The sequence below is a fragment of the Castor canadensis genome, chromosome 13 (genome assembly GCF_047511655.1).
Source record: "Castor canadensis chromosome 13, mCasCan1.hap1v2, whole genome shotgun sequence".
Taxonomy (NCBI): domain Eukaryota; kingdom Metazoa; phylum Chordata; class Mammalia; order Rodentia; family Castoridae; genus Castor; species Castor canadensis.
Genome location: NC_133398.1, coordinates 20,546,996 through 20,574,599, shown reverse-complemented (window position 1 = coordinate 20,574,599; position 27,604 = coordinate 20,546,996). Strand labels below are relative to the sequence as shown.

Here is a 27,604-nt window from a genome sequence, read left to right as displayed (position 1 = left end):
GAAGCTTGTTCAGATTTCTTTATTGAAAAATTAAAGTCCTAAGTTCTGTATATAAATACACTGACGATGCTGGCTCCTGCAAGGCCTCTGGGATAGGCTCAGGGTACCCCGGAGTATGGGAAGGGAAATAAATACACAGGGGTAAGGAGCTGGAGGACAGGGCTGTGAGCGGGGGCGTGCTCCATGCTTGTTTGTGGCACTGAAGGTCCTGCAAGATGCCCTGGCAGGAAGCTGTGTCAGGAGTTCTGTAACCTCACCCCAGACAAAGGCTCAGGACCTGGGGTGGGCTGGGTCCTCACTGGCTGTGGGCAGCAGCATCCTCTGTCCAACCCAGAGCAACAGGCACTCTGCCTTTCCTCTTGCTTTCTTCCTTTCCCACTCCCCACTTGTATTGAGCACTTACTGTGTACCCGGCACACAGATTCTCATGTGACCTTCCATGTGTCTTGGCTCTTTCTCTCCCAGTTCTGGTCCAGTGGGCCAGGATGGAGTGGGGGGATGACTGCCTGCTCCCCTTGGCCATGCAGCCCAACCCTTCCAGAAGCCTGATAGTGCCAGGCTGGGGGATGGGCAGGGCCCGGCCCCTAGAGCATCACATTGAACTCAGTGACCAGAAAGTCAATGTAGTCCCGGTCCTTGGTCTTGAAAGCCTCAGCGATGATGCGGGCGGCTTCCCGATGCTCCTTGCCTCGAAGTGTCAGCCCATTCACTTCTAGGATCACATGGCCCACCTTGAGCTGCCCACAGTTGTGGGCTGAGCCCCCTCGCTGCAGGGTGAGACATAGGGTGGGGATCACATGAGACGCCTGTGAGCAGGGGGCACCTGGCTTTGACCATCCACTGGGTAGCTGGTTGCTGCCACCCAGGTAGCTACCAGAACCCTCTGCCCCAGTTGAAGTTGAGGCTGATCAGACCAAGGGCGATGTGAGCCTCCTGGTTCTGGCTTTGGGCCAGGAGAGAGGATAAGACATCTTCCGACTAGCCTGCCATGCAGGCTGACATGTGAAGGACCCGTAACAGGATCACCTGTGGGATATCAACACCGAGGGGTTCTGAGAAAGGGGCCTTTGAGCCCTGATAAGGGGGTTTCTGGGGATGTACCTGAATCGTGACGATCCTGGGCAGGGGCTGGCGTGTGTTGGCACCACCCTCGATGGCGATGCCCAGGGTGGCAGCGCTTTTCCTCACACGGACCAGGGTGGATGTGGGCTCCAGGAGGCCAGGCTGCAGGAGTGAGGGAGGGGCCTCTGAGGCCTGGCCAGGGTGCTGGGCCGGGCTGTCACCCATGGACCAACAGGCTCATACTGCACACCATATTGGGAGCCTTAAGTGTGACAGGGACTGAGCAAAGCACGTGGTGTCCTCAGCTCTTTAATCCCCACAAAGTCCTAGACCAAGGCTGCCTGCTGCCACCTATCTGACTATCCCAGCCACCTCACCAGAAGGAAGGGGACCTCAAAGATCCTCAAGGCCAGCTTCAACCTTCGGCCACCAGAGTTAATGGCATAGGCAGGACTTAAACTAGGCCTCTACATTCCTAAGAGGGTGTCCCTCTGACTTTCCCAAATCCCCTGGTGGACTTGTCTAACTGCACCCTGGTCCCTGGGGCCACCCATCCTCCCCCTGGGCCCTGCCTTCTTCTCAGATCTCTGCACCCTGTCCTCTTCAACCTGACTCACCGGTTTGTTGGCCCTCTCTGTTGTCCTCTCAGCCCGAGGCAACTCCTTGCTACTCCTGCTCTTAGTGGATGCCGTCTGTCTGGCTCGGCCAGGGGCACTGGCTTCTGCCTCACCAGCATCCACGCCACTGTCCTCGCTCAGAGTCTGTCCACTGTCTGAGAGCTGGGAGAGTGTGGAGGCTGCTGGGGACAGGCAGGAGGATATAACAGTCAGGGAGGGCTCCAGGACACTCCTTGCCACCCTCTCTCCCTCCTGACCACCTGCCCTTCCCACAGGGCCTGGCCTGACAGCCTCTACTTCTAAAACTTTTGCCTGGCACCCAGCTCTCAGTCATTGACCTGAGGGTAAAAATGAAGGTTTACAGGCAAAACCAGCCCACAGGTGTTGGTAGTTTGTTTTTTAAACTCACACAGTGCTGTTAATTTTTAATGATGGACCAGCACATCCAAATGAGGAGGTTTTGCATAAAAAAAGAAGGTTCTAGCTTCCCAAGGCAAACATAGAAGGTCTGCCACACCTATACCCTGAATGACCCCGCCCGTCCCGTCCGTCAAGTGGCGGGCGTGTGCCCTCTGCCTCTGCAATCCATCAGGCTGCTTTACTCTGTGTGGTGTCTCTGCCCTGAGCCTGAGATTGCTGCTTAAGAATGCGCTCTCTGGAGTCTGACAGGTTGTGTGAGTCCCCAGAGACCGGCTATGTAAGCCTAGGACAGGGACTTAGGCTCTCTGAGCCTCCATGACCTCTATCTAACACAGGAGCAGTGTTTTGCCTAAAGTTACCATCAAGACTAGCAGCAAGATGCAGCCAGGAGAGCAGCTTGTGCTAGGCTGCTTGGCTCCTTACTTACTGTGCCTAAGTTCCTTCATCCCTTGTAAAATGGGGACAGTAATAGTATCTCCTCCCAGGGCTGTTGCGAGGATTCAGTGAGTTACTAACACAGGCAAGGGGCTCTAGGACAGTGTCTGGTGTGTAGGATGCTGTAGTTCTCACCATCAAACTCAGGGTGAGGCCTGGAGGTAGCAGTGAAAGGGTTCATGGCAGCTCTGGGTTCTCCCTCACATCTGCCTGCTCTCTGTTCTCTCTCAGCTGCCCCTGGTGCAGTGAGGGGACCTTATGTTGTACATCCCATAATGGGTATTGCCTGGCACACAATGGGGTCCAGGCATTACTGTAGCCACAAGATGGCAGCAGAACCTAAGAAAGGACCTGACTTGCTCCTTTTGGGTGGGAAAAGCAGCTCTCCTCTTCCACCTCCTTAGCTTGGGAAATTGGGGTGCACTCTGACCATGCAGGAACAGGTCAGACCTGCCAGGCCTCCAGGGACTGAATGCCAACACCCAGTGCCTGCTCTGGGCCAGGCCCTGGGGAACAGAGATAACAGAAGTCACCCTGCCTTCAAGGGGCTACTTCTTCCTGCAGCAAACAAGAGGGGCTGCCAGGGCCAGTGCTGGGGGAGCTGGACAGGCCCACAGTTCCCACTTGGAACTGTGACTTGGCATGGCTGTCGCTATTTGCTCCACACTACCAAAGAGAAGGTGAGGCTTAGACAGGCCTGGCCAGGCAGCTTGTGTAGTCACAGTGAGCCAGCAGCAGAAACAGGATTCAAACTCAAACCTTGAACTCCAAAGACATCGAAATAGTGCCTGAGTCTGGGGACATCTGTCCTTTCACTATGGCAGCAAATGGACTGGTCCAGCTCCAGCCAGGGTCCACTGTACTTACTGCGAGTTTGGGGCAGGGCCCGCACTTCATTCACATCAGGCTCGCTGTCAGGCCGGTGTACCTCCACTAGGACAAAGTGCTGGTTCGTGCCCGTTGGGTCTGGATGGTCAGAGGGTGATGGTGATGGGAGGCAGCTCCCGGTCCCCGCAGTCTCTGCAGGGAGGCTTTTCAGGTGTGGGGGAGACTGGACCCGAGGGAAGGGGCCGATGGGGTGCTGGTTGACCAGGGCCAGGTGGCCGTCCAGTGGCCTCCTGGAGCTAGGGTTGGCAGGGGAGATAGAGGCATAGATGGGGGAGGAGGGTGAGTCCTGTGTGGAGGAGGCCCCTGGTGCAGGCGTGGTGCCCAGCGGTGGACTGCAGTTCCGTGGCGCTGAGAAGACGATGCCCAAGTGGGATGGTGCAGAGGGAGGGGGCTGGGGGTCCTCCTTTGCCGGCTTCCTTGGCTGGTCCAGCAGGCGTTCATGACTTTGGGTGAGGGGCGGTGGGGGAGGAGGTGGTGTGATGCCAGTCAGCCCCTTGGAGGTGGATTTGACATCATCCTGCCAAAAGACCCAACAGGAACAGAAGTCAGAGCCCATGGTGGCTGTCAGAGGATCAGCAGCGCAGAGCCAGGTCCGGCTGGAACACTGTCCCTGCTCCGTCAGCTCCTGGCCGCGCTGCTCTGAATAATGCAACACCCCAGCGGAAAACTTCTCCTGGCCTCTCGGCAGCTGAGGAGCGTTGGGATCTTGGCAGGTATCTCTGGGGCCGCATCAGTATCTTTGGGAATTGAAGCCTTGGAGTAGGCCAGGGCTTGTCACGGGCAGTAAGACTTAATTAGAAGCAGGAGAGGGAAACATGCAAAAAGGCATTTCTTTGACTTTTTTTTTTTTTAGCAGATTATTTTGGTTACTGAAAACAGAAACTGAAACAGACTGGAGGGAAAATGGACTGGAGGGAAGAGGCACACATGGGCTGTGGAGCTGTGTGACCCTGGAAAAGGCCCGGCACCTCTCTGAGCATAGTGTAGCTACTAGCAGAATAGATGGGGCTAGCAGGAGCCCTGTGTGCAATGTGTCAGCGAGGTGCATGATGTGCAGCAGGTGCACTGTGAGCATCAGCTATGGACCTGCAATTACTAGTCCCCTCTGCCTCAGCCAATGTCCAACACCTGTGACGCCTGTGTGATGACAAGCTCTGATGGCTTTATATGCACTGTTCTAAGTGCTTTACTTAGATGAATTAATCCGCCCTTGGCCACCATCCTATGGGGAGATAGGCTATTATCACCTCATTCCAGATGGGAAAACAGGTACAGAAAGGCTCAGAAGCTTGCCTGAAGTCACATAGGCAGTGGAAGAGGTGGGATTTGAACCCAGGCAATCTGGCTCACAAGGCCACTTGGGTCAGAATCACATGAGTGTGATGCTGTATTTAACTTCCACATCCAGGCTAGGCATGCGGTCTCTTCAAGGGTGCTTACTACAGGTTCCCATACTTGCTGATACAGAGTTCAGACAACACAGCAGAGGCAAAGACCCACTCAGCAATCAGGCTGTGGCCAGTCAGTTTGATGCCCTCCCACCCCCATCAAGGTCACGAGGAGTGAGTGGCTTAGTCTCTGCTGGAGGTGGCAGGGGTGCACTTGGGTACAGCCAAGCAGCTGGGGCTGAGGGCTTGTAGCCAAGGTCCCTGTCCTCTCATCCACCGTGTGTACTCTCCTGGTGGCTGTCCCCAGGAGGAGCCCAGAGGACACTTGAGCAGAGATGAGAACACACAGCTCAAGGGCTGACCAGGAGCTTACCACGGACACATCTGGGAGGGCACTGACGCTGCCCTGGGTGGCCTCACCATTTTCCTCCAGGTCCAGCGTGTTCTGCAAATGGTAAGAGACAAGGTGAATAGACAGGAGCCAAGAGGAGAGCCAGTCTACTCTTCAGAAAGTTTACCACAATTGGTAAACTTGTGACACCTTCACGTGGTTTAGGCCACCCCTGACAGCCCCACTCTGTTGAAATTTACCTTACCCATTAAAAAAAAATTAGATAAAATTCCCTGCCAGCCACATTGAAGTCATTTTTTCTTTGGTACTTCCTGATCACTTCCAGGCTTTCTGAACCACCTAGAGATGCTACGTGTGTCTCAGCCTTGTTCAGGAGTTCTGGGCCTGGACTGCCAAGCTCAGCAGACTCAAGGCCTGCAAACCCTAGAATTCCAGGAAGGTAGCAAGAGGGCAAGCAGAGAGTGAGACACGCAAAGGGATGTCCCTTTTCCTTGATTTTTTTTAAAGAGAGAAAATAGAATTTACTTTTTAATATATATGAAACATGATAGTTGTTAAGTATAATTATAAATACTAGTTATTTTAGAGTTCAAGACTATATTTTGTGTTTTTCATGTAATAGTACAATTGATAGCTGGACATACTGCATACTGAGATTCCTATGGAAATATTTACTTCCTACTGATTGACCACACTAGCCCATTTTTTTCCCTTCATCCTAACGGTTGACTCTCCAGAAGCAGGTTAGGGTTTAAATAGGTCGTGTTTTGCAAAAAATGTCCATTTCTCCTTTCGCTCCCATGTCCTCTCAGTGACACTGGGCTGCCCAGAGGCCTCCTCTAGATGGGTGGGGTGCTGAGCAGAGCTCATTTCTTGAAGGCTCTGATGCCCTGCCTCCCCATCCCCCAAGTCCAGGATGACAAGGGCCTCTGCCACTGGGGATTCAGCTGACATAGGGTTGTCTGGTGAGGGAGGCAGATGGCAGGGAAACAGTACTGCTCTGGGTGTCAGTGAGGGTGTTTCTGAAAGAGATCAGCATCTGAAGCTGCAGCCTGCTATGGCGACATCACCAACCCCGTTCGAGCCCCCATGAATGACAGTGGAGGAAGGGCAAGTTTGCTCTCTTGAGTGCTGCTCATCTGTGCTCAGGTGACATTTTGTTTGGTTTTTGTTTTTTTCAGTGCTGGGGGTAGAACCCAGGGCCTTACACATGCCTTACCTCAGCCCAATGCCTGCCCTCAGATATCAGGACTCCTGCTTCTGGGACTGGTTCTTAGGCTCTGGGACTGGGACTGGGACTAAACCACCAGCTCTCTCCTGGGTCTCCAGACTGCAGGTCATGGGACTTCCCAGCCTGCACAGTCGTATGAGCTGCTTCCCAGCAATGAATCTTCTTGTCTGTCTTTTGCTATCCTGTTTGTTCTGTTTCCATGGCGAACCCTGACCAGTGCAACCTGGCTCAGGCCTTGAGCGAATCCCTGACACTGAGCGGCCTCTGCCTTGGGAGGTCAGAGACTGTGGGGACGGGAAGAGACTGCGCAGGGTATAATGAGGGCAAACAGCTATAGTGATCCAGGGGAGGGGCTAGGAAGGCTTCCTAGGGGAAGGGGCAGGGTGAAAAGCTGGGTTTTACAGGTAAGCACAACCAAGAAAGGAAGGCGGACGTTTCCAATGGAGAGAAAGGTGTACGTAAAGCAGGAAGGAGATGGGGGGTGGTGCTTTCGAATCTTCTGGCAGCTCTGCACGAGACAGAAGTGGTCATGCTTGGATTTGAGCCTGAGGGCAGTGGATTGCTGTGCAGAAGAGGTCAAGTTTGCCTTGTATGAAGATTCCCTTTGTTCACGGCCTCTCCTGCCACACAGAACACTGCAGGTAAGGCATTTGGCCTTCCCATGGGCACTTGCTTCTGCCTTGACTATGAGCTAGACTTGCTTACCTCCTTCAAGCCCCTACTCCCATATCAACCCCTCCACGGGGTCTACCTGAGCACCCAACCTACACTCGCAGTCCTCACCCCCTACCCTGCCTTCTCACTAATCACTATTCTCCACCGGCAGCCAGATTCAATCCTTGAAACCTAAATCAGGTAACATCTCTCCCTAGCCCATAACTCTGGGGTCTTTCTACCTTACTTGGAAGGAAACCATGTACGCGTTGTGCCTATGCACAGGGCTCTTTCTTGCTGGCCTCTGCACTTGCTGCTCTCTGTGCCTGCTCCACACTAGTCACCCATTCCCCCTCTTCCTTTAGTTCTGGACTGCAGGAAGCCTCCCAGACCAGCCCTGTCTACAGCAGCACAGTACCACCACTCCATCTCTCTCCACTTTGTTTCACGGTGTAACACTTGTCACAACATGGCTTTGTTGTCTGTCCCACTAGGATAGAAAGTCCGAGAAGGCGGGCCTTGTGTCCCCACTTCCCCTCAGGGTTCAGAACAGTGACTGCTTGATCAGTACTTACTAAGCAAAGGGAGGGATGGAGGGAGGGAGGGATCAACTGATTGCTCTGTCAAGGGGAGAAGGCCCCAGCAGGCTGGGAGCTGAGTGAGGGGACACTGTGGGTCATCATGGAGGGCAGTAAGGATGGCTCAAACCAGGGAGAGGGACAGAAGGCACCTGGACTCCATAACCCTGAGGCAGAGACTGCGGCCCACCATCCAGATTCCCATCTTGAATTCTCTTTGAGGCCTGGAGCATCTGAGTTGGCATCTGACCACAAAAGCTAGTGAGGAGCCCATGGGCTGGCAAGACGCTGAGTCCTCTATTAGTGACACCAGCTCTGCCTGTCCCACCTCTGGGGTTTGTGCGATCACAGTAAGTTCTGTCGCCGACGGCAGACAGATCACCGGAACTCTCTGTGCCCAACTATAAGTGGGATGACAGTAGTTTCTGCCTCATGCTGTTGATGTGTTAATACCCACTAAGCTCTCCCCACAGGGCCTGGCACAATGTACACAGGAAGGTGACTGTCATAGCCATCAGAAGTCTGGGAGGCCTTGCAAACCTGCCCTGCAATTAGGGCCTGAGAACGCACCTGGCCCACAGGGGTGGGGGTGGGGGGGTGAGCCCTCAGTGTAACCATCGTAAGTACAGTGCACCCTGGAAGAGCCATACCAGGCAGCGCAGTGCACCAGAATAGAGGTGAGTGGCTGAGTGCGCCCAGTCCATACCAGTCCCTCCTGGGACCGGACAGTCCGGGCCCTAGCTTCAGCAGGAGATGCAGACAGCACAGAGCCTCAGAGGGGTCTGCTGTAAAGGACAAGAGGAACCTTGCCACACGCACAAGTGGCCACTGCTACCAGCTTCAACTCCAGGAGTTCACCCTGCAGGTGACCCTGGAGGAAGCAGAGTGAGGCTCAGATCACAACGTGTAGTGGAGCCAAAGACATAGGATTCTGCCCTGCCTGGGGGTGTTGGAAACCTAGGGCATCATTCAGTCGCTCAGCAAGCACTTTTCAGGCAGCCCCAACCTAGGAAGGAAGCTCTCCTAAAAGGACATTTGAGAAGGAGGTGCCCTGGAGGACCTTCTGTGTGCAGACCCTGTGTTGGCAGTTTCTCCTGCCTTATCCTCCCCATGCATCTTCCTGGCTACATATGCTACGACTGAAGCTCAGGGAGGGAAAGGACTTGTCCAAGGTTCCATGGCACGTTGGACGGTGCTCCTGGCTTCTAAGCCAGGTCTGGGCTACCCTTGCTGCCCACCCCACATGGACTCACGGGAGCCAGGGAGCCTTTGCATGAGGAAGAACAGGACTACTGCTGGCCTGGCTCACCCTTGCTCCTGCCATCCAGGCATCCTGGGACCTGACAGAAGGCGGGGAGGGAGAAGAGGAAGGGGGGAGGGAGGGAGCCAGAAGTGGAGCAAATGGCAGGCTCCATCTGCAAATCCAGACGCTCAGGAGCCCAGAGCCCTGAGCCATGCTCCTTGTACATCTGAAATAGCTGCCGACAGCAGGCTAAGAACCGGGCAGCGTCAGCAGAACTATTTTGGAGCAAACTTCAAGAGAGGCTGAAGGTCGAAATTCATGCAGGAGTCAGGCCTGTGCACTCTCCCCCTCCCATCCCCTGCCAGCTGCCTGAGCCCCTCCTCTGAGGGCTTCCACCATCCTCCCAGGTGCGACCCTTCACCCACTCTACAGATGAGATGACTGAGGCTCAGAGAGGGATCACTTGCCCAAGGTCACACAGCAAGGCTAGGGCAGGCAGCCAAGTGTTCAAGGCCTGGCTCCATATCCCAGACCAAAATCCTGCTTCCCACAAAAACCCAGATGCTTTTAGGACCCTTGCTTCTGTCCCCTTCTCTTTCCTTAAGCTGGGGGCAGTTCAAACCTTCCCTTCCTACCGGAAGAAAGAGCTCATTATTGATTAACTTGACCCAATCAGGGCCCAGATTCATAGAAGTCTGGTTTGGGGCACTTGAGGGGGACAAAATGAAATGAGAGTGGGGACAGTCCCTGAGCTGACCTTTGCAGGGAGCATGCAGAATTCTGGAGATGGGGAGGTAAAGGCTGGCTTGGACACGGTGAGGCCCAGGTGCTGCTTGGGTGCCCAGGACCACCTCAGCACACAAGTCTCCTCCTCCAGCCCCTGCCCGGCCCTGCCCTCTGCCCTGCGCAGTTTCTAGGCCTCTTCACCTCATTAAGGGGAGCAAGCTTACATAAAGGTGCTATTTTCAGCTTTGTTCTTTTGGCTTCATTACTCTGATGTCAGCCCAACAGGCTCCCCCAATTCCCACCCCAAATGCACCTGAGGCCTATGGCCTTCTCCCAGTCTGTACATGGGGAATCTGAGGTACTGAGTCATAAGGTTTCTGGAAGGTCACCAGTGAGGGGCCCTCAATTTCTGCAAGAAAGGGATGCTGACATGGGGCGGCAGGGAAGGGGGTGGGAATCAGAGAGTAAGAAGGAAGGGGAAGGGTCAGGATCCCGAAGAAGACGGGGTGTGTGTGTTGGGGGGGGGGGGCGTGAGCAATGGTGAGAAACAGAAAACAAAGAAGAGACGGTGTTCTGGCCAGAGTTTGCTTGGGAAGAGAGCTTTTCACCCCACGAAAGGTGGGGAGACTGTAGTGTGCACTGAGAGAGGCAGAGTCCTAGCATTCTGGGGGACAGTGGGGTTGCCTAGAGTGCATTAGGCATGAAATCTCCAATTTCTCCAACCACAGAAAAAAATGGTCCTAAACACAGGACCCTGGGGTCCACTCTGGCTGGGTGGCTGAGACCACCCATGCGAACAGCCTCCCTCCACCAGACCAGCACCTTGCTTTTTAAAAAATCATTTATCCACCCCTGCTATGATATGTCACCACCAGGACCCCAAAGAAGAAAGCTCTGTGGGCAACTGGGGCATTCACCTCCAGAGACGGGGTGGGCCAGGTTATGGGGGAGGCAGGGAACTTCGTCACAATAGGGCTGTGATGCTGCTGGCCAGACCATGCTTCCTTCTGCTGAGCTAAAACCTGCTCACATCTCTCTCCGGAAAGACAGGGTGACCCAGCCTCCGAAGGCTGGGGCTGAAAGAGGCTTTAGGATAAGCACTGGAAGTCAGAGCTCCAGGGAGGGACTGCAGGGACCTGAGAGCCTGGATTAGGGACAGTAGTCCGGCTTCATCTTTAGTAACCTCCCACTGAAAGGCAGCACATCCTGACATCACAAGCAGAGGCAGCAAAACCTTGCAGACCAGCCATGGTGGCCCAGAGAAGTCCTGATCTTTCAGGTCACACCCTGTTACTGCAGGCAAGCGCATCTCAGCCTTGAAGCCACAGCAATTACTTTGTTGCTGGGCATGCCAAGAAAGTAGCGTGTTTGACTCAGCGTGGTGGTGCACACTTCTAATCCCAACACTTGGGAAGTTGAGGCAGAAAGATAGCGAGTTCAAAACTAGCTCGGGCTACAAAAGAGACCCTGTCTCAAAAAACCAAAAAAAAAAAAAAAAAAAAAAAAAAGCAGCAGCAGCACGTTTTACAATTGCTTCCCTATTTTAAAAGGAGCCCAGGGCCAGCAACAGTGAAGAACTCCAGCTCCCCCCTTTGCTAGTGGGCAAGTCATGCTCTGCGGGGAGCAGAGTCAGCCACATTCAAGGAGGCTCTGAGCTCATGGATTTGGCTCAGAACTGTTCTGTTCAGCCACGCTCGGGGGGAGGGCGCTAATGCTGGTGAATGTATGGTTGTGGGGGTGCCAGGGGCAGGTGCCGAGGCCCCCCTGGGATGCAGTGTGCTGCTCTTCTCAAGGGGAGGGCATGCTCCAGCATGCCTATGGGCACTCGGCAGCTTTCTAGTGTGTGGCATACAGCCAGCCCACCTGCTGAGTATCTGGACAACGGTCACTGTCCTCTGCACACAGAGGGCATGCATCTTACAGAAAACAGGATCATGTCACTTTCTTACTGAGATCCTCCATGGTGTGTCATAGTTTAGGACTAAGCTCAAGTCCCTGTTGCTCCTGCCTTTGGCTCTCTTCCATTGCTTGGACACTTGTGGCCACGTGCCTCAGGTTCAGCTCCTAAACTGTCTTGCCTCACCACGTGCCTGGCTGATGCCAAATGTCAGATATTAACTTGACCATCTCTCTCTGATGCCCAGTGGCCTGGCCCTGTCCTAATCTCTTCCACCACCTTTCAGCCACCCAGTGATTAGGTGGCTGCAAGGGAGGCTGCCTCTTTCACCAGACCTCCTAAGCTTCAGGGTTGGGATCACAGACGTACTCAACAACCCTTGCTGCAGGACAAATGAGGGGCAGGTGACAGAGTGAATGAATGAATGCAGTGCCTCGCTCTCCTGGGACAGATGTCTCCAAGCCCAACCAAGTTGGACCATAGTAGAAAGAGGGAGGAGCCCTGTGCTAGCTCCTACCCTGCATCTGACAGCAGGGTCTGTGCAGCTCTATGTTTCCTCACCCTTGCTGGGCCCCAGGAGAGAGGTCTCAGAGGCCACAGAGGGAGGAGCTGATGCAGCTGTGCCCAGGGCCCCTTTCTGCTTAATTGTGGGGGCGGAAAGACAGTGAGGTGAGGCCTCCAGGGACAGCAGGCCCATCCCAGCAGGTCCCTAGGGACCTCCCTCTCTAGACACATGAGAGGCCTGTGGTATAAAACCTCTCAGGTCCAGGCAGAAAAGCCTGCAGTTAAGTCCAGGGCTTGTCCCAGCTGCTACCTTATTGACATCTGCTCTGTGCAAAGCTAGCCTTGACCTCTACGGTCCCTTTTTCTCTACAGTTCTCTGCAGTGCCCATTCAGCTTTTAAGGTAGTAGCAGAATTGGCTCCTATATGCTTTACACCTGTGTATTCACCTGCTCGCACCAGATGACCCACAGGTGCTGTGTCTTCCCAGCCCAAGGCTCGTAAGGCTTCCATCACCTGCCAGAGATGACCGACTACAAGTCTGGAGAGTCAAACTAGGTTGGGAGAATTCCAAAACCCATGCAACGAAGCCCTCTGCTAGCCACCTGCTTGCCCTACATGGAGAATTCTAGAAAAACTGGGCAGGCCTTTCTTCTCCTGCTCTGCTCTCCTGGCCAACAGCTTCATGGGGAAAATGACAGTGTTCAGAAGCTGCAAAAAGTGCTCGAGACTGACTCTCTGTTAGACAGATGGACAATAAATGCAATTTGTGTGCTGGGGAAGCAGTCTCAGATTCCCCTTAATCAATGGCCTCTGCTTGGAAAGGCCATGGCTGCAGAGCAAGCAACAGATACCCTGGGACAGATTACTGCACCACGTGACCCAGGGAAACTGGCTCCATTTGGGGCTCTGTCTGGGATGTCTGGGTCACAGCAGCCAGGTGCCAAGGCAGCCTTATGTGGTGTGTCTGAATGCCAGAGCAGAGGGCATTTTTCCAGGACAGGGAGGGAACGTGGGAAGCTCACCCAGCAGGTGGCTGGGCTACAGCTCCACGTTTCCTGGGCCTCCACCGGTTGCAGGCCCTAGGGACGCAGTCAGGGGAAAGATGTGGTCCCTTCCCCGCCTTGTGCTCCCCGCTCACCATGGAGGGACTCATGCTAAGGTCAAAGCAGCGTGACAGGAGTTTTGTTGGAGATGGGATGAGCCCATGAGCTCACAACAGAAGGGATCAGAGCTATGAGGAAGCATGGTGTCTGGCTGTGGCTCAGACCTGGGGCTCTGTTATTTTGTGTGACGGCAGGCAAAGCCTGCTAAAACGCAGTAGGGCTACAGGCCAGTGCCTGGCACCTAGTGGGGAAGAAATATCTTTTCCACTTCTTTTCTTTCTATAGGACGTTTGACACTCTTTTGTACACACAGAGTTAGTGGGGCCCCACTGTTTGTAATTTCCCAGAGTCCTCAGAGAGGACTCAGAATTGCAGGGGCCTTAGTCTCTGCCTTGGTCACAGATGGGGAGAGAGAGGCTGAGCACAGCTGAGGGTTCTTCTTCAGGGCAGGCTCACCCACTATAGGGTCAGAGCAATCAGGATGAAAGGTTCTGGACTCCCAGGACAATGCCCAGGGCCCTGGATCCCTGCAAGAGGGGCTTCCAGGTGAAGGAGGTTCTATCCACAGCCCCACCTGCAGCTGGCCTGGGTGGGCAGCATATCCTATTTCAGGCCCAATGTGTGCAAGTGTGGCGGTTCCCAGGAGATGCTGGGCCAGGGCTGCCCAGGTGCAGGAAAAGTCAACACCTATAGAGTTCACTGACTTGTCTTTACCAACCTGGGCCTGGCTGGTACCTGGGAATGGCGTGTGTATCTTAGTATAAACCCACCCTTCGCTCTAGTCAGGTGAATCCTGTTAAGACTAACCCAGACCACATAAGCCCCTACTCTTCCCTACCCAGGCTTCCATCTCACTCAAGAGTCAAAATCAAAGTCCTCAGTGCATGACCTGCCCCTGCACTCACTCTGCTCTGGTCTCACTGGCCTCCTGGACTGTGCCCAGACACTTGAGGCACACTCTACCTCAGGGCCTTTGCATATGTTGCTCCTGCTGTTTGAACTGCTCTTCCCTCAGGTGTGGACATGGCTCTCTCCCTCACCTCCTTTAGGTCTTAGTCAAGTGTCACTTGCTTGTCAATCATGGCCCTCCCCAAACCCCGTTCCCTGCTGTGTACCTCTCCTTTGCACTTATCACCTCGTAATGTGCTATACGTTTTGGTTTCTCTACTATTTGTCATCCCTAATCACCTGTGAATTCCATGGCAGAAAAGACTTTGTTGTTCTCCACTGTACCCCAGCACCTAGGGCTGCATACAGCACACAGTAAGCACTCCATCAAGGTTTACTAACAGAAAGGAAGCGGAGAAGGAAGAGAGAAGACAGACAATACACAGACTGACAGACTGACAGACAGACAGACACTAGGTGATACTGAGCAAGCAGTGAGATCTTTCAGGGAAGAACCACAGCCAGACCATGGGGTTCACTGCACCACTCGGAGGCAAGCAGGCCTGGGTCCTGCTTCTGCCCCTTATTAGCTGTGTGACCTTGAGCAAGTTGCTTCTCCTCTCTGATCGTCAGTTTATTGTTAAATGGGGATCCTAAGCATTATGACTGTGCCATAGAGAACTCCCAACAGATATCAGCTCAGTCACAATAAGGGCTCCAATTATTCACACGGGCCAGGCTCTGTGCTGAGCAGGAGGGACTCAGTGGTGATGCTAGACATGGCCGCTGCCTTCAAGCAGCTGCTGGTCAAGGTGGGGGAGTAACTAGACAGACCATGGCTTCCTGGAAGAGGTGGCATCTGAGCCATAGGCTAGATTGCATGTAGGAGCTGAGCCATGGGAAGAGAAGAACATTCTAGACAGATGGAATGGATACAGTACATGAAAAGGCCCAGAGGTCTCCCAACAGCAATGCACAGAAATGAGCATCCTCAATTTGACAGGTCCTAAAGCTGAACTCAGAGAGGTGAAACCACTTCCTGAGGTCACACAGTAAGGAAGGGGGCAAACTGGGGTCTCAGTGGAGAGCATTCTCACTGCAGAGCCAAAGGACACGTGAAGATTTGGTGACCAGGAGAGACAGTAAGCATCAAGAAGAAGAACTGGTCCCCACCAGAGACAGGTGCAGGCATTAGGGGTGGCTGGAAGGACCACAGCCCCCTACCTCTGCCCCTGGCTAAGGAACCCCCACAATCCGACCCCCTCCTCCAGCAACCAGGAAGGTACCTCCATCAGGTCTATAAGCCACAGCAGCCGCTCCTGGGGAGGAAGGATGGGCAAAAGGCAAAAGGCAAGAAAAAAAAAATGCATGAAATAAATATTGGCAATGAGGTGGTCAAAGCAGCAGCCCCTTCCCCAAACCCATACACAAGTGGGCAAATGAGCATCGAGTCTCCAAAGCCACTCTGGGCAGGAATGGAGGGGGTAAGGTGAGCCAGCACCCCACCCCACATTCTGCCTGCCTGCTGCCCTGGAGAAACCTTGTTCTGTCGGAACACCCTGCACCTTGGGACAGGGTACTCCCATTTGACAAATGGAAAAACAGGCTCCAAGATGGGAAGTGGCCTGTCTGAGGTCGCACCTGTAATGCCAAGCAGACTTCAAGGAGCTGCTGTTTGTAAGCCGTGGTTGGTGCAGGCCGGATCTCATGGAGGCCCAGCCATGTGGAGGCGGAGAAGCAGTGTCTGAGAAATAGAGCCTTGGGCAGAGCCTGTGGAGCCCCTAGGATGGGATGAAGGGTGGCAGTCCCCCAGCTAAGTGCTGTCCAGAGGCTTGGATGTCCATAAGGTTCAGGATACAAATCTGGGGTACAATTCCCCAGATGGTTTCCCCAGCAGGTAAGGAGGTCAGAAAACACCAAGGCTTCACCTGCCCTCAGGGTGTGGGCAGCCTTCCTGGGATGCTCGCACACGTAACTGTTATCAGTCCTGGACCCAAGGTTGAGGCATTCTCTCTCTCAATCCTCCCAAAAAGCTGGGGAGGTGGTGTCATGATCCCACTGCAGGGAGGAAACTGAGGCACGGAAAGCTGAGGAGACCTCCCGCACCACCGCCTGCATGGCTTTCTCTTAGGCACAACTCCCAGGAACCTGACCCAGCCTGGGTGGCCCGTACCCTGATGCACATGTGCTCCTAGGCTGTCTTGGACTCTCAGAGTTGTTCCTTCCCACCTCAGGAACTTGGGGAGGGCTCCAGGGCCACCCCCTCTGTCCCCCAAACTCCCTGCTCAAAACCATCCTGTGGCCTGAGATCTGCCATCCCCAGGCTGTTCCACTTTGCAGGGAGTGTCCCACTGTTAGGAAAAGGTTAACTGCCACAGCCAGGGCCAAGCTGGCTTGAGAAAGTGCTGCTTGGGTAGGGGAGACACCTTGGCAAGGACAAGGTCACAGTGGGCCAGTATCGGGCTGAGGCTGAGCTCGGCCTCCTGACCCCTGCAGAGTCCTTTCCAGTCATAATGGCCCCTGACTCTTCCTGCCCTCCAGCAAGACCTATACTCAGGGCCTCTGGCTGCTGAAGCCTGAGCCAATAGGACCTCTGGTCATTTATCCATGGGGAAACTGAGGCCCAGAGGCTAAGTCTTACACCTAGATCTCCTGTCTTCCTGATTAGAACATAACTCAACCCCAATGCAACTGTGGTCCTGATTCTAAAGGGACCATGACAGAGCTAAAGCCTGCAGTTCCCCCAGGGATTAGAGTAGCGGCTCCTGAAGCCTCATGTGGACATTTCAAGGCCAATGTTAACAAAGCTGAACCAAGAGAAAAATGGCCCACAGGTCAAAGCCTGGCAGCCTGAAACCACCTCATCACCAGCATGTGGCATCAAAGTGCATGCTTGGAGCCAAACTTGCAGCCTGAGGGTGAGAGGCGGCTTCTCCCTTGCAACAGAAATGACCTACTCTCCCTGAAATGTGAGATGGCCTCTGGGGCAACCATATCCAGAGGTTACGAGGGAGAAACAGCAAATTCCGGAGTCACCCTCGGAAGGGATGAGGACCCTTGGGAATGAAGGTGACTCAGGAAGAGAGAGATGGGGCAGGAAGTACAAGATTTCACCAGAAACCCAGGGCCCCAGAGCTAAAAAACAGCTACAGTGGGGACGGAGTCTGCAAAAGAGGGGTGCACACTGCCTTGCCTGTACCCACCAACCATCTGTGCCTGCAGCCTGTTCCTTCTCCAACAGAATGGCTGCTACTGTAGTCTCAATCTGAGACATCCTCAGTGACAGCTTCCAGTATGACATCTAGAGCAACCATTCTTAAGAGCCATCACTCCCCTCTCCCTTTCCAGAGTAAACTGGGACAGAGGATCCAAAGGCCAGAAAGGAGGCAGGGCAGGAGGGAAGGGAGCTAGGCCAGGCCCTCCCACTGCATGGACATCAATGGCCAGTTGTCCCCCAGGATGGCTAACAAGGCACTTACTCCTGGGGTTAACTTGCTACTGGGAGCAGAACTACACCTCAAGACAAGTCAGATGCTCTTCTGGGGGGCTTGAGAGTTTGTGAGAAAGTAAAGTTAGGCCTGAGCTCCGTAGGCAAGAGGGTAGCCTCTCCGGCAAGCCAGAATCACCGTCAAAATTGTTATGACCGTACTACCATGCACTGAGTGTCTGCCCTGAGCTGGCACCACATACCGTGCCAAATACACTGCCAGATCCCACAGACCGTGCTGGTGAATTTTTTCTGCTTGTCTAATTATCCTGATTTTTAAAAAAATCTTTCTTCCCCAGGCTCTGGCTCCTCAGACTGAGATCCTGGTAAGGCAGGCTTCTTATACACCAGCCATCCCCGGAATCTGTGTCTGGCACACAGTAGGCACTCAACAAGTGTTAGATTTTTACAGATGAGGAAACCGAGGCAAGATTCAGAGTTGGTAGGTGGCGCGGGGATTTGAACCCAGAATATCTTAACTGTGCTCTGACCTTCAGGCCAAGGACAGAGCAGGGGCAGCTCACCCTGGCCGAGCTGACGGTGGTGGAGGTGCCGTGGCTGCCTGTGGATGAGCCTGTGTCGCTGTAAGAGACCATGGAGTAGGTGTCCCCACCCCCAGGGCCTGGGGGCTGCCGTGCCTTCATGGACTCGATCTCCTGCCTCAGTACCAAGTGGTCGAAGCGGTCCAGGTCTTGCGGGGAGATGATGCTTCTCACCTCGGAGAGAAGCGAGAACTGGAGGTGGAGACACATAGAACACTCAGCAGACAGCTACACCAGCAGGTGGGACCAGTATTCCTAATACACCTAAATGACCTACATGGAAACTGGACCTCCGCTCTTTAACCCTCAGTGGCTCCCCAGTGTCCTCAGGTGAACGTCCAAACACCTGGATCCCGACTCCAGGCCCAGCCTCATGTGCTCTTGAGCATACACTCACGACCATGAGTCCCAGAACTCACCACGACGCTCAAGGCCATGGAGCCCTTGGCTGTGCTGTCCGCCCAGAACACACTTCCCCCATGTCCCGGGTCATGATCCCCACGAGGATGCCCTCCCTTTCTTCCTTTGTGCAGCTTCTGAACCTCAAACAGGCTGGCAGCACAGCACAGTCGTCTGGGGGCTGGGCACTGCTTGTTAGGAATGACCCAGGGGCTTCTAATCGTGCATTCAGTGCTGACCGCCACTGCCCTAGGGCCCCAATCACAGCTCTTTGTCTGTGTCTCCAGAAGTCTGTGAGCCTGCAGAGCTCTGCTGGTCAGCTGAGTCTGCCCAGGGTTCAGTTCTGTAAAGGAGGTGGGGGGTTAGGAGGGCAGGGGGAGCAGGTCACCTTGGCGTGGGTGTTGAGCAGCTCAAACAGGGCCATGGCGAGGGCCTCCACGGAGACGCTCCCGCCACGGTACTGGTCCAGGTAGTAGGCCATGGTAGTGCGTTCCCGCTCGGTAAGCAGGTGCCGAGCCTGCTCATCCAGCAGCACACGAGTCTGGTTCCCCAGGCTACTCAAGGTCACCTGGGAGCCTGCTGGGCCCTTGTAAAATCCAGGCTGAAAGACAGGAGAGATGGAGGCCCGGGGACTCTGAGCTGCAAAAGGCTCATGTGGCACTTTCTCATGTGTCCCTGTACCTGTTCAGTCACAGTGTCCCACTGGATTCTCCAGGTCTCAGTATCTCCCTCGGTAAACCAGGGTGACAGAAATTCCTGTATTTCTGAACTATGACTCAGGTCTGCACCCCCGCCACTCACATTGCCTCCCGGTCTCCCTGTGGTCCCCTTGTCCTCTCTGTCTTGGAATGGATTAAATGATCCTGTAAAAACATAAACCTCTCACCATGTGACTCCCTGCCTAAAAGGCTTTTGGTGGCCTCCCATCATTTCAGGCCTTCTACAACTGCAGGGCCCCCTGTGACATCTGGCCATCCTGCCTGCTCATCCCAACTCCCCCACAAACTCTTTTCCTCTGTTCTTCCAACAAGCTACACCCTCTCCTGCTTTGGGGCACACGCACAAGCGCAGTCCTTGGACTGGACCCCCGTCACTCCATCCCACCTAGGTCTGGTGGCTCATCTGGTAGGCACCCTTTCCTCGCTCCGCATCTTGCCTTGATGGTATTGGGCATCCTTTATACTTGGCTATTTATTTGAGGATTGCTTTGTTTTTATGCGTGTCTTCTCTGGGGGTAATGTCCACCAGTGCAGGGACCTGGTCAATTCTGTTCCCTGCTGTTAGTCCTGGATCCAGGGCGGTGCCTGGAAGCTGGGAGGCACTCCCAACAGTTGTGGCCACTGGTTGAAATACATTACGGTGGGTGTGTGAACTGCTCAGCATACTCTGCCTGCCCAGACTCTGCCTGAGCAGTTCACACACCCACTTTGGGTGGGGGGCAGGTAACTAAGAAACCAAAGGTGCCCCACGAATGAAGTATATCTTACCTTATTTGCCCCTTCTGTCGTGAGGTCCCCTGGAAACCTGTGGACAGGGACAAGCATCTTCAGCCCCACAGCTCACAAGGGAAAAGCTGAGCTGGGGCAGGAAAAGCCATGCTTTGGACCCACATGCATCGTGGCCTTGGTTGGCACTGGCCGTGTTTGGGAGCCACTCGGGGTATGAGAAAGAAAGGCCTTGTCATCAACATGGATGGCACTTCAAACGCCAGCAAGGTTGACTCCCGAGTGGTTCCCAGCCCTCCGAGACCAAGAGCTCCCTGTCAGCATCGGAGCAACTTAAGGGACACAAGATGGGGTAGGGGAGGAGGGGGATGGAGCACTGGAAACCCCTTGGGGCAACTTGCAGCCCACGTTTTCACAAAAAACTGTAGACCCAAACTGCCAGACTTCTGATTGTAAAGGAATAGCCAGAAACTCAGGTTTTTTACAAAAACCTGGGGTCTTTTTAAATGCTGACAACTAATTTAAAAAATTTATAACACTGTGCAGGTGAAAGGGAGGGAGAGAAGGAAGGAGAGAGAAATGACTTGCTTTGGGGCCAGGGAACCATCAGCTTTGGCCAAAACCTTTGATGAGGATGACAGGTGACACATGATTTTACACAGCCACCTGGCCACCGTACCACAATTTATGATTGAGACTCTTTCACCCACATGAGCTCCTGGATCCCCGTTGGCAGATCTGGGAAGGAAATAGGCTTAGGACCCCCACTTTCCAGAAGTAGTAGTTAAATAATTAAGCACCTGAGGACAAGTTAAGTGATTTTTCTGATGGCAGATATAGAGGACTCTGGGTCATGTGTTATGCCTTTCCATGGGGAAACTGAGGCTAGGAGGGAAGAGGGACATGCCCAAGATCATGCTCTGCAAATGGATGGGACCCTGGTAGGGGATGTCAGGCTTTGAGAGCTGGTATGGTGGAGGGTGGGAGGGGGCACCTGGCTTTCAGAAACCACCCTAGGGCCCAAGCTCAGGGAGCGGTACAGCCCAGACCCTGCCGAGTTGGTGGCACTCTCCCCGATCCGGGAACTGGCGATCCACTTGGTCTCGTCCACGGTGGTGCGTGCATGGGGCAGCCTCCCAACGTCCTTCACGGTCAGGATGAGGTGCCGGGATGACTTGAGCAGCCTGACTGCCTCATCATGAAGGATGCTCAGAAAGCTCCGCCCATTCGCCTCCAGAATCTGGTCCCCAACCTGCCAAGACCCACACAGTAGTCACAATAGTTTCAGGAGGCTCACTCATGCTGGGATCTCATAGCCCTGCTCCCAGTTCTCCTCTGTGAGGTCATCGAGGACTCAGAGAGGTTATGTGGGTGCTGAGGGTCACACAGCAAGGCAGTGGCAGAGCAAGCTGCCAATCCCAGTCCTGGACCTGCTCCTGTCACTCCTGTCATATTTTGGGGGTGAATTGAGTAGTAAGACAAGGCAAGAGGTATGAAGGCAGATGTCTATTATTATCCTTATTTGTCTCTACAATGAGATTTTTGCCTTAAGCATGCATTCTTATATCACCTTAAAATGTAAACAACATTTAAACTTACTAAAGAAAAAAGCAGTAAGTGAGACAAGTAACTTCCCACAGGAAGAACACATATAGCTTGGATTCTTACAGCAAGCAGACAGTTTTATTTTATTATGTAAAACAACAAAACAAAAAATATTTTCAATGAAAAAATAAAAAAGAACCAACTCCTCCCCACCAGGCTTCCACTACAAATAAATGTGGGACAAGCCGGAAGAGGCAGGAGGAAGATACTGCAGTGCGTGGTGTGGGGCGTGGGAAGGGCCTGCAGCCTGGGGACACTGGAGGGTGTCCTCTCCTAGACAGGCAGCAGAAGCCCATGGGTGGAACGGGCCCTCTGTGTCCTGAAGCACAGCCCTATGACATTGGTTCTGCTTGCCCCAGGGGTTTAGCCAGCAATTTTCAAAGCCAGGTTTGGAAAAGGTGAGCCAAGTGGGAGTCAGATGACACGGCCTGAACTCAATTCCTGGACCTCATTTGCCTGTCCTGAGCGCCTCCCAGCAGCTAGGAACTATCCAGACAGAAAGGGGTCGCAAATTCAGATTAGACTTCTCCCCTCCACACCAGCTCTGCCTCTGCCGCCTCCACGCACATACCCAGAACACCTGCTAGTGTGTTCTGCACCCACCATGTGCCAGGCCAACCTGCTCCTGCTCTGTGCCACTCCCAAGTCAGTTCCAGAATTGGGACCCCCCTCAGGGCTGCAGTGCAGTAATGAAAAGATATCAATTCCCACCTACCCCAACTCCAGACCCATCTCTGTCCTGCCCAGCAGGGCCAAGCCCATTCTACCAGCTTTGCCCTTACCTAGCTAGCACTCCCAACTTGCCCCAGAGCAAGCCCATCCTTGTTCTCCATCCCTAGAGAGATTGTGGGTGGGGGCAGGTAGATTCTTCTCTTGTCACAGAAGTTTATCCACTGGTCCTATTGTTCAGGGACTCCAAGGTGACCTGAGAACTCTTTCTCCATAATATCTCAGCTTTAGTTACTTTTGGAGGGGTTGGCACATGTGACTCCATTTTTGCTCTCGGTCTTGAGGGAGGGTCTTATGATGTAGTTCAGGCTGGCCTCATCCCCATGATCCTCCTGGTTTGGCCCCCCAAGTGTTGGGATTACAGGGGTTTCTCACCATGCGCAGCTTGACTCCATTTCAATTCTGACAACATCCTCCCTTGTCTCTGAAAAGTTTTCTCTGGATTTGTCTCTGAACACTGTGGTTTAAATGTCCCTTGACATCGCTGGGATGAGATTTCCCAGTTGGTCTGATGTGATCCCATGTTGGGAGAGAAGTGACAGATGGGTGTGAGTCAAAGCCAATGACACTTTTGTTAAGAGCTGGCTTGATCTCAGGCAGTTAGGGCTGGGGGGCCATAAAGGAGTGATTAAAGTCAACAAGTATGTTACTGGAAAAATAGCGCTGATAAATAACTCCCTTCTTGCATCCAGCAGGAAAAGAATTCAAGCAAGACACAACGATTATAATAAAAATAGCAATAAAGTTTATTAGGAAGGGAACATGCTTCCGACAGGCTGAGGGCAGGTCGCCTCAAGGGACGGGTTAGGCTTTAAGGAATGTTTATTAAAGAAGTTCTAGCTTTGGGTTTGTTTGGCCCCTGGGATGCTCTCCTGGGTTTGGGTCTTCGCCTTGTTAAATGAGAGAGAGACTGCCTGTGTAAACTACCAGTTCCTGCTCCAATGGAGTCTCTGGCTGAAATTCAACCTCTGCTCTCTCCAGCTCTTAGGCCTGGTCTTTGTTTTGTTAAGTACACCTGTGTAAACTCCCAGTGCCAGGCCTAGCTGAGGTTTAAGATGTAAATTACTCTTAAGTAAAGAGTGGATTCAGTTTTAGGTGAGCAGCTAACCTTAAAGTGGGCCTAGGACAGGAAAAGAGATAAAGACAGTTGAAATTTAAAGACAGACAACTGTCAGGGAGAAGGGACGAAAAAGCACGCCAAGACCCCACAAGCAGAAAATCGAGTGCCCACCTATCAGCTGAATCCAGGGTCTTGCAAGGTCTACCCCTAAAGTGTGCCAAAAACTAGTTAAAAACTTGTATACACACAGCTCCCATGGATCAGTCTGAAGAGATCCACCCGTGGGTGGTCTTTACTCCAATAAACTTCTTTTCTGCCCACTCGTTGTCCGGGCTTGTTATTCTTCCCCTGACTTGGACAAGGACCCGATGAACTCAAAACCGGTGTCAACGTCGCACAGCTCTCATGTATGCCCTGAGCTTCAGCGTTCTCATCTGTAAGATGAGTCCCAGATAGCTGTGAAAGTCAATGGGAGCACCCTTCACTAAGCCTGGGACACAGGAAACTCTCCATGGCTCTCCATTCATTTCTCTTCCAAATGCAGTCAGGTTCAGAGATGTCAAGCAGCTTGCTCAAGATCACTCAGGAAGTGAACAAAGGATCCAGCATTGAGCCTACCTTTCCCATGCCCATTCTACCACTCAGCTCAGCACAGGCAGCGGACTGCCGAACCAATGGGGAAAGGATGAGGAGGCTGGTGCTTCTCACTCACCCACTCTTACTTCTGTTTGCTTCCTCTTTACTTTGCTTTGCGCCCCGTGAAGTTGGAGGTGGCACGTGTATGGCCTTGATCGCACTCTTTCCCACAGAAAATCCAACAGTTCTGTTTGTTTGCGGAAAAGCGAACTTCTTACCCACCTGAGCCAGTCCAGAGTGAGAAGCCATGTACAAACAAGATGAGGCGAAGATGCTGCCTCTGTCAGCCTTCCCAGGTCTCCTACAACGGGGAGACTGAGGCCCAGAAAGGACAGGGAGTTAACAGCAAAGCCCGGGCCCTGGGACCAAAGGAGCCCCCACACCTGGCCCCAGGACTCCCCAGACAGGACCTTTGGGGCAGGATGGACCAGTACGGTGTGACGGAGTGTCTAATAAGCACTGGGCTTGCTGCAGGCACTGATGAGAGGACGGGGAAGGACAAACGAATAAAGGTGGCTCTATTTTATTTGTCAGCATGTGTGGCCGTCCTCTTTGTCACCAGTGATGGATGAAACGGGCCCTTCATTTTAAGGCAGAGCGAGGGCTCCTGCATCATGCACAGTCCGCTAAGGCCCAGGCTGTTCTCTGGATGCTCTGAGAAAGGGGAGAACCGATTTCCCAGCCACGGCAGGGAGACAAGGAATCGCACAGGAGTGAGTATCCAGGATGCAGCCCTCCGAGCAGCGGAAAGGCTGAGCCACCTCTGAGAGACCCAGGGAAGATAATTTTATGGTTCTCAGCCTTCTTTCCCACAAACGGGAACGAGACCACCAGCAGTGCGTGGGTTATGCACACTGCACGGGGGCCATGTGGCATGTGGTTCTTGCTGTGAGGCCTTGGATAATCTAGTTTTCTGTGCCTCAGTCACTCCTCTGGAAAATGGGACAAAAACAGTACCTACCTCAAAGGTGAGCTCAGACTGTGTTCCCAGCGCCTCAAATGGCACACAGCCGATGTTCAAGAGTATTTACTGAATGGACACATATACAACAAATAACAAACACCCAATGCACGTTAGCTGCACTAAAAACCTTGCTTCCTCTGGAAACCCTCCCCTCACCAACTGAATCTCACCACCCTTTCTCCTTAGACGTCTCACACAATACCCCCCCTTGCTTCCAGTGCCAGCTAACCCCACATGCTGACTGCACCCCTGATCCCCAAAGCTCATACCGTCACCCTGTCTTACAGATGCAGAGGCTGAGGCCAGGAAGTGAGCAGTAAGACCTGGGACAAGGCTGTCACTCCACCAGCCTGCAAGGACCCAGCTCAAGCCAGACTGGCTAGGCATGGTGAGTCACACCTATAACCCTAGCTACTACAGAGGTGTAAGAAAGTAGGTGGTAGCCTGAGGCTGGCCCTGGGCAGAAGTGTGAGACCCTATCTGAAAAATAACTCAAGCAAGAAGGGTGCGGGGCATGGCTTAAGTGACAGAACACCTGCCTCGCAAGCACAAGGCCCTGAGTTCAAATCCCAACACTGCCCCCACTAAAAAGCCAGCCTGCCCCTCCCCCACCTCATACTCTGCTTAGCCCTAGGCTTCATGCCGTGCACACAGTAGGTGCTCTTTTCCTGCCTGGCAATAGGAACTGAAGACAGGCAAGCAAGAAGAACCCGAGGTGGAGTGACAGGAGCTCTGAGTCCCTCCCCAGAGGTTGTCAGGAGTGAGATCTGCCAACAACTCGATCCCTGTGCTGAACCAGGAGCCAGGAATCCATCCTCTGGACAGGGACACAGGAAAGGACGTGGTATGTGTAAGGCGGGGAGGGGGGACTGCCTGTTTGAGGGTCCCCACCCCAAGACTATACCCATATGGACTTGGTAGCTTCAGGTAAGGCACTGCTGATTGCTGAATTACCACAGTGACAATTCCAATTTGATTAAAGAGTTTTATTGCAATTATGAATCTTTAATAATTTTCCATGTCAGGTATAAAACTTTAATGTGCTTTTTTTCCCCTTTCAGTACAAGTGAACAATGCAGTTTTAATGAGACAACATCAGTTTTGCCCAACAGTTCAGAAGTCAGTAAAACTTGCCCACCGTTAAAAAAATAAAAGTGAAAGATCAGTGCCAAGAACGCTCCTGGGGCAGGAACTCTCACCAGGTAGAACACACCGCAAACACTGTAGACGGGGCTGGAAAGCCTGTGATCCCTGACTCCCAGCTCGTGGCCTGTGGTTCCTTCTGACCCTGGCAGACCTGTTGTTGCAACAGAAGCAGCCCCCAGTGAGGGCCTGCATTACCCCTGAGGTGAGCAATGGAAAAACTGAGGCCAGACAGGGAAGGATTTGCCCCAGGTCATATTCTGAGTCAAGGGCAGAGTCTGATCCAAGAGGAGGTCATTCCTGAGTTCTTCCCATAGGAAGGTCTGGCTTCCAAAGTGAATACAAAGAGGGCCGGGGATGCAGCCCAGGTGTAGAGTGCTTATCTCATATGTACAAGGCCCTGGGTTCGATTCCCAGCACTACACACACACATACACGCTCAAAAAAATCCACAGTAAACATAGAGAACTGCAGAGATCAACTACAAGAAAAATAACCACTATGGACCCCTAAGTGTCTGGCTTGGGCCAGGCACCTTTAGTGCCCTATCTTTTACTAGCACCACACAGGGACACAAGGTTTCCTGTTCTATAAATGAGGGCAGTGAGGCTCAGAGAGGTGAAGTCACTTGCCTTAGGATACCCAACATGCCAAGAGTGGGCAATATGACCCAGACCACCTGCTATTCTGAGCCCCCGACTTGTACCGTCCACTCAGCATTCCAAGTCACTGACATGAAGGCTCCTGACCCAGCATTGCCCCCAAAGCACTTTCTGAGCTCAAGGAAATGTTCCAGATCTGCACTGTCCAAGAGAATAAATTAATCATACTGAACTAAAACTAAAGCCATCTCCCCAGCCATGCTGCCTGGCTGGGACCAATGGCTACTGAACGGACCACGCAGTTCTCCATGCAGCCTGAGATGGAGCGCCTGGCCTTCTCCTGACCCTTCCTCCTCCAGGGCTCCCCACCTCAGTGCTTACACCCCACACCTCCAAATCCCCTGGACCCACCATCAAGGCCCTCATCCTCACGAACTCCACTCTGGTCCTAGTCACATCATCTCTCCCCTGGACCACTGCCATGCCCTCTGAAGCAGCCTGTTGGCTTCTGTTCTCACCACCTTTCCAATAACTTCCTGTGTGCTAGCAGGTGAATTTAAACTGCAAGTCTTATCTTGTCACACACTCTTTAACCTCCCTTAATCCAGGCTTCTTTCTAAGCACCTCCTTTCCCTGGCTAGGGAGGGGCCTTAGCTCACTAATCCATTTCACGATTCCCTCCACAGCTATCCCAGTCCAACCCTACTGTCATCTCTCAATTCACCGAACACCTGGGGCCCATTCCTACCTCAGGACCTTTGCATATACTATTCCTCTGCCCCAAACACATTACCTGGATAATGCTATTCAACCTTTGGGTCTTGGCTCAAATGACACAGCCATAAAAGCAGGAATCACCAACCACCTCCAAGAACCCTGCCACTTTGAGATCATCCTGGACAGTAACCCTGAGTTCAAAGGCATAGCATGGTTATGTGGGAGGTGCCTTGCAAATGCCAGACAGAACCCACAGATGGGGTGAGCAAGTGATGAACAAATAAGCAA

General features: G+C 53.2%; 1 protein-coding gene and 1 long non-coding RNA gene across 7 annotated transcripts in view; one reads left to right on the top strand and one right to left on the bottom strand.

The window, feature by feature from the left end:
* Window positions 1-27,604, bottom strand: part of Whrn (whirlin) — a 91,629-nt gene continuing 64,025 nt past the window's right edge. For 2 of the 6 annotated variants that reach the window (XM_074051180.1, XM_074051176.1), the window contains 10 exons: window positions 20,910-21,112; window positions 19,903-19,939; window positions 18,804-19,016; window positions 17,999-18,208; window positions 15,274-15,306; window positions 5,184-5,255; window positions 3,402-3,939; window positions 1,680-1,861; window positions 1,102-1,224; window positions 1-767 (listed from right to left, as the gene is read on the bottom strand). In XM_074051180.1, coding sequence (XP_073907281.1) covers window positions 585-767; window positions 1,102-1,224; window positions 1,680-1,861; window positions 3,402-3,939; window positions 5,184-5,255; window positions 15,274-15,306; window positions 17,999-18,208; window positions 18,804-19,016; window positions 19,903-19,939; window positions 20,910-21,112 — 1,794 coding nt within the window. In that variant the 3' untranslated portion in view covers window positions 1-584. Of the gene's footprint in view, window positions 768-1,101; window positions 1,225-1,679; window positions 1,862-3,401; window positions 3,940-5,183; window positions 5,256-15,273; window positions 15,307-17,998; window positions 18,209-18,803; window positions 19,017-19,902; window positions 19,940-20,909; window positions 21,113-25,903; window positions 26,152-27,604 lie in introns of those variants that run through there. The other 4 variants (XM_074051177.1, XM_074051179.1, XM_074051178.1 and 1 more) reach the window with 4 other exon arrangements.
* Window positions 6,695-25,853, top strand: LOC141415378 (uncharacterized). Its single transcript, XR_012440335.1, has 3 exons — window positions 6,695-7,034; window positions 25,142-25,242; window positions 25,537-25,853. It is a non-coding gene; the product is annotated as an uncharacterized lncRNA (long non-coding RNA).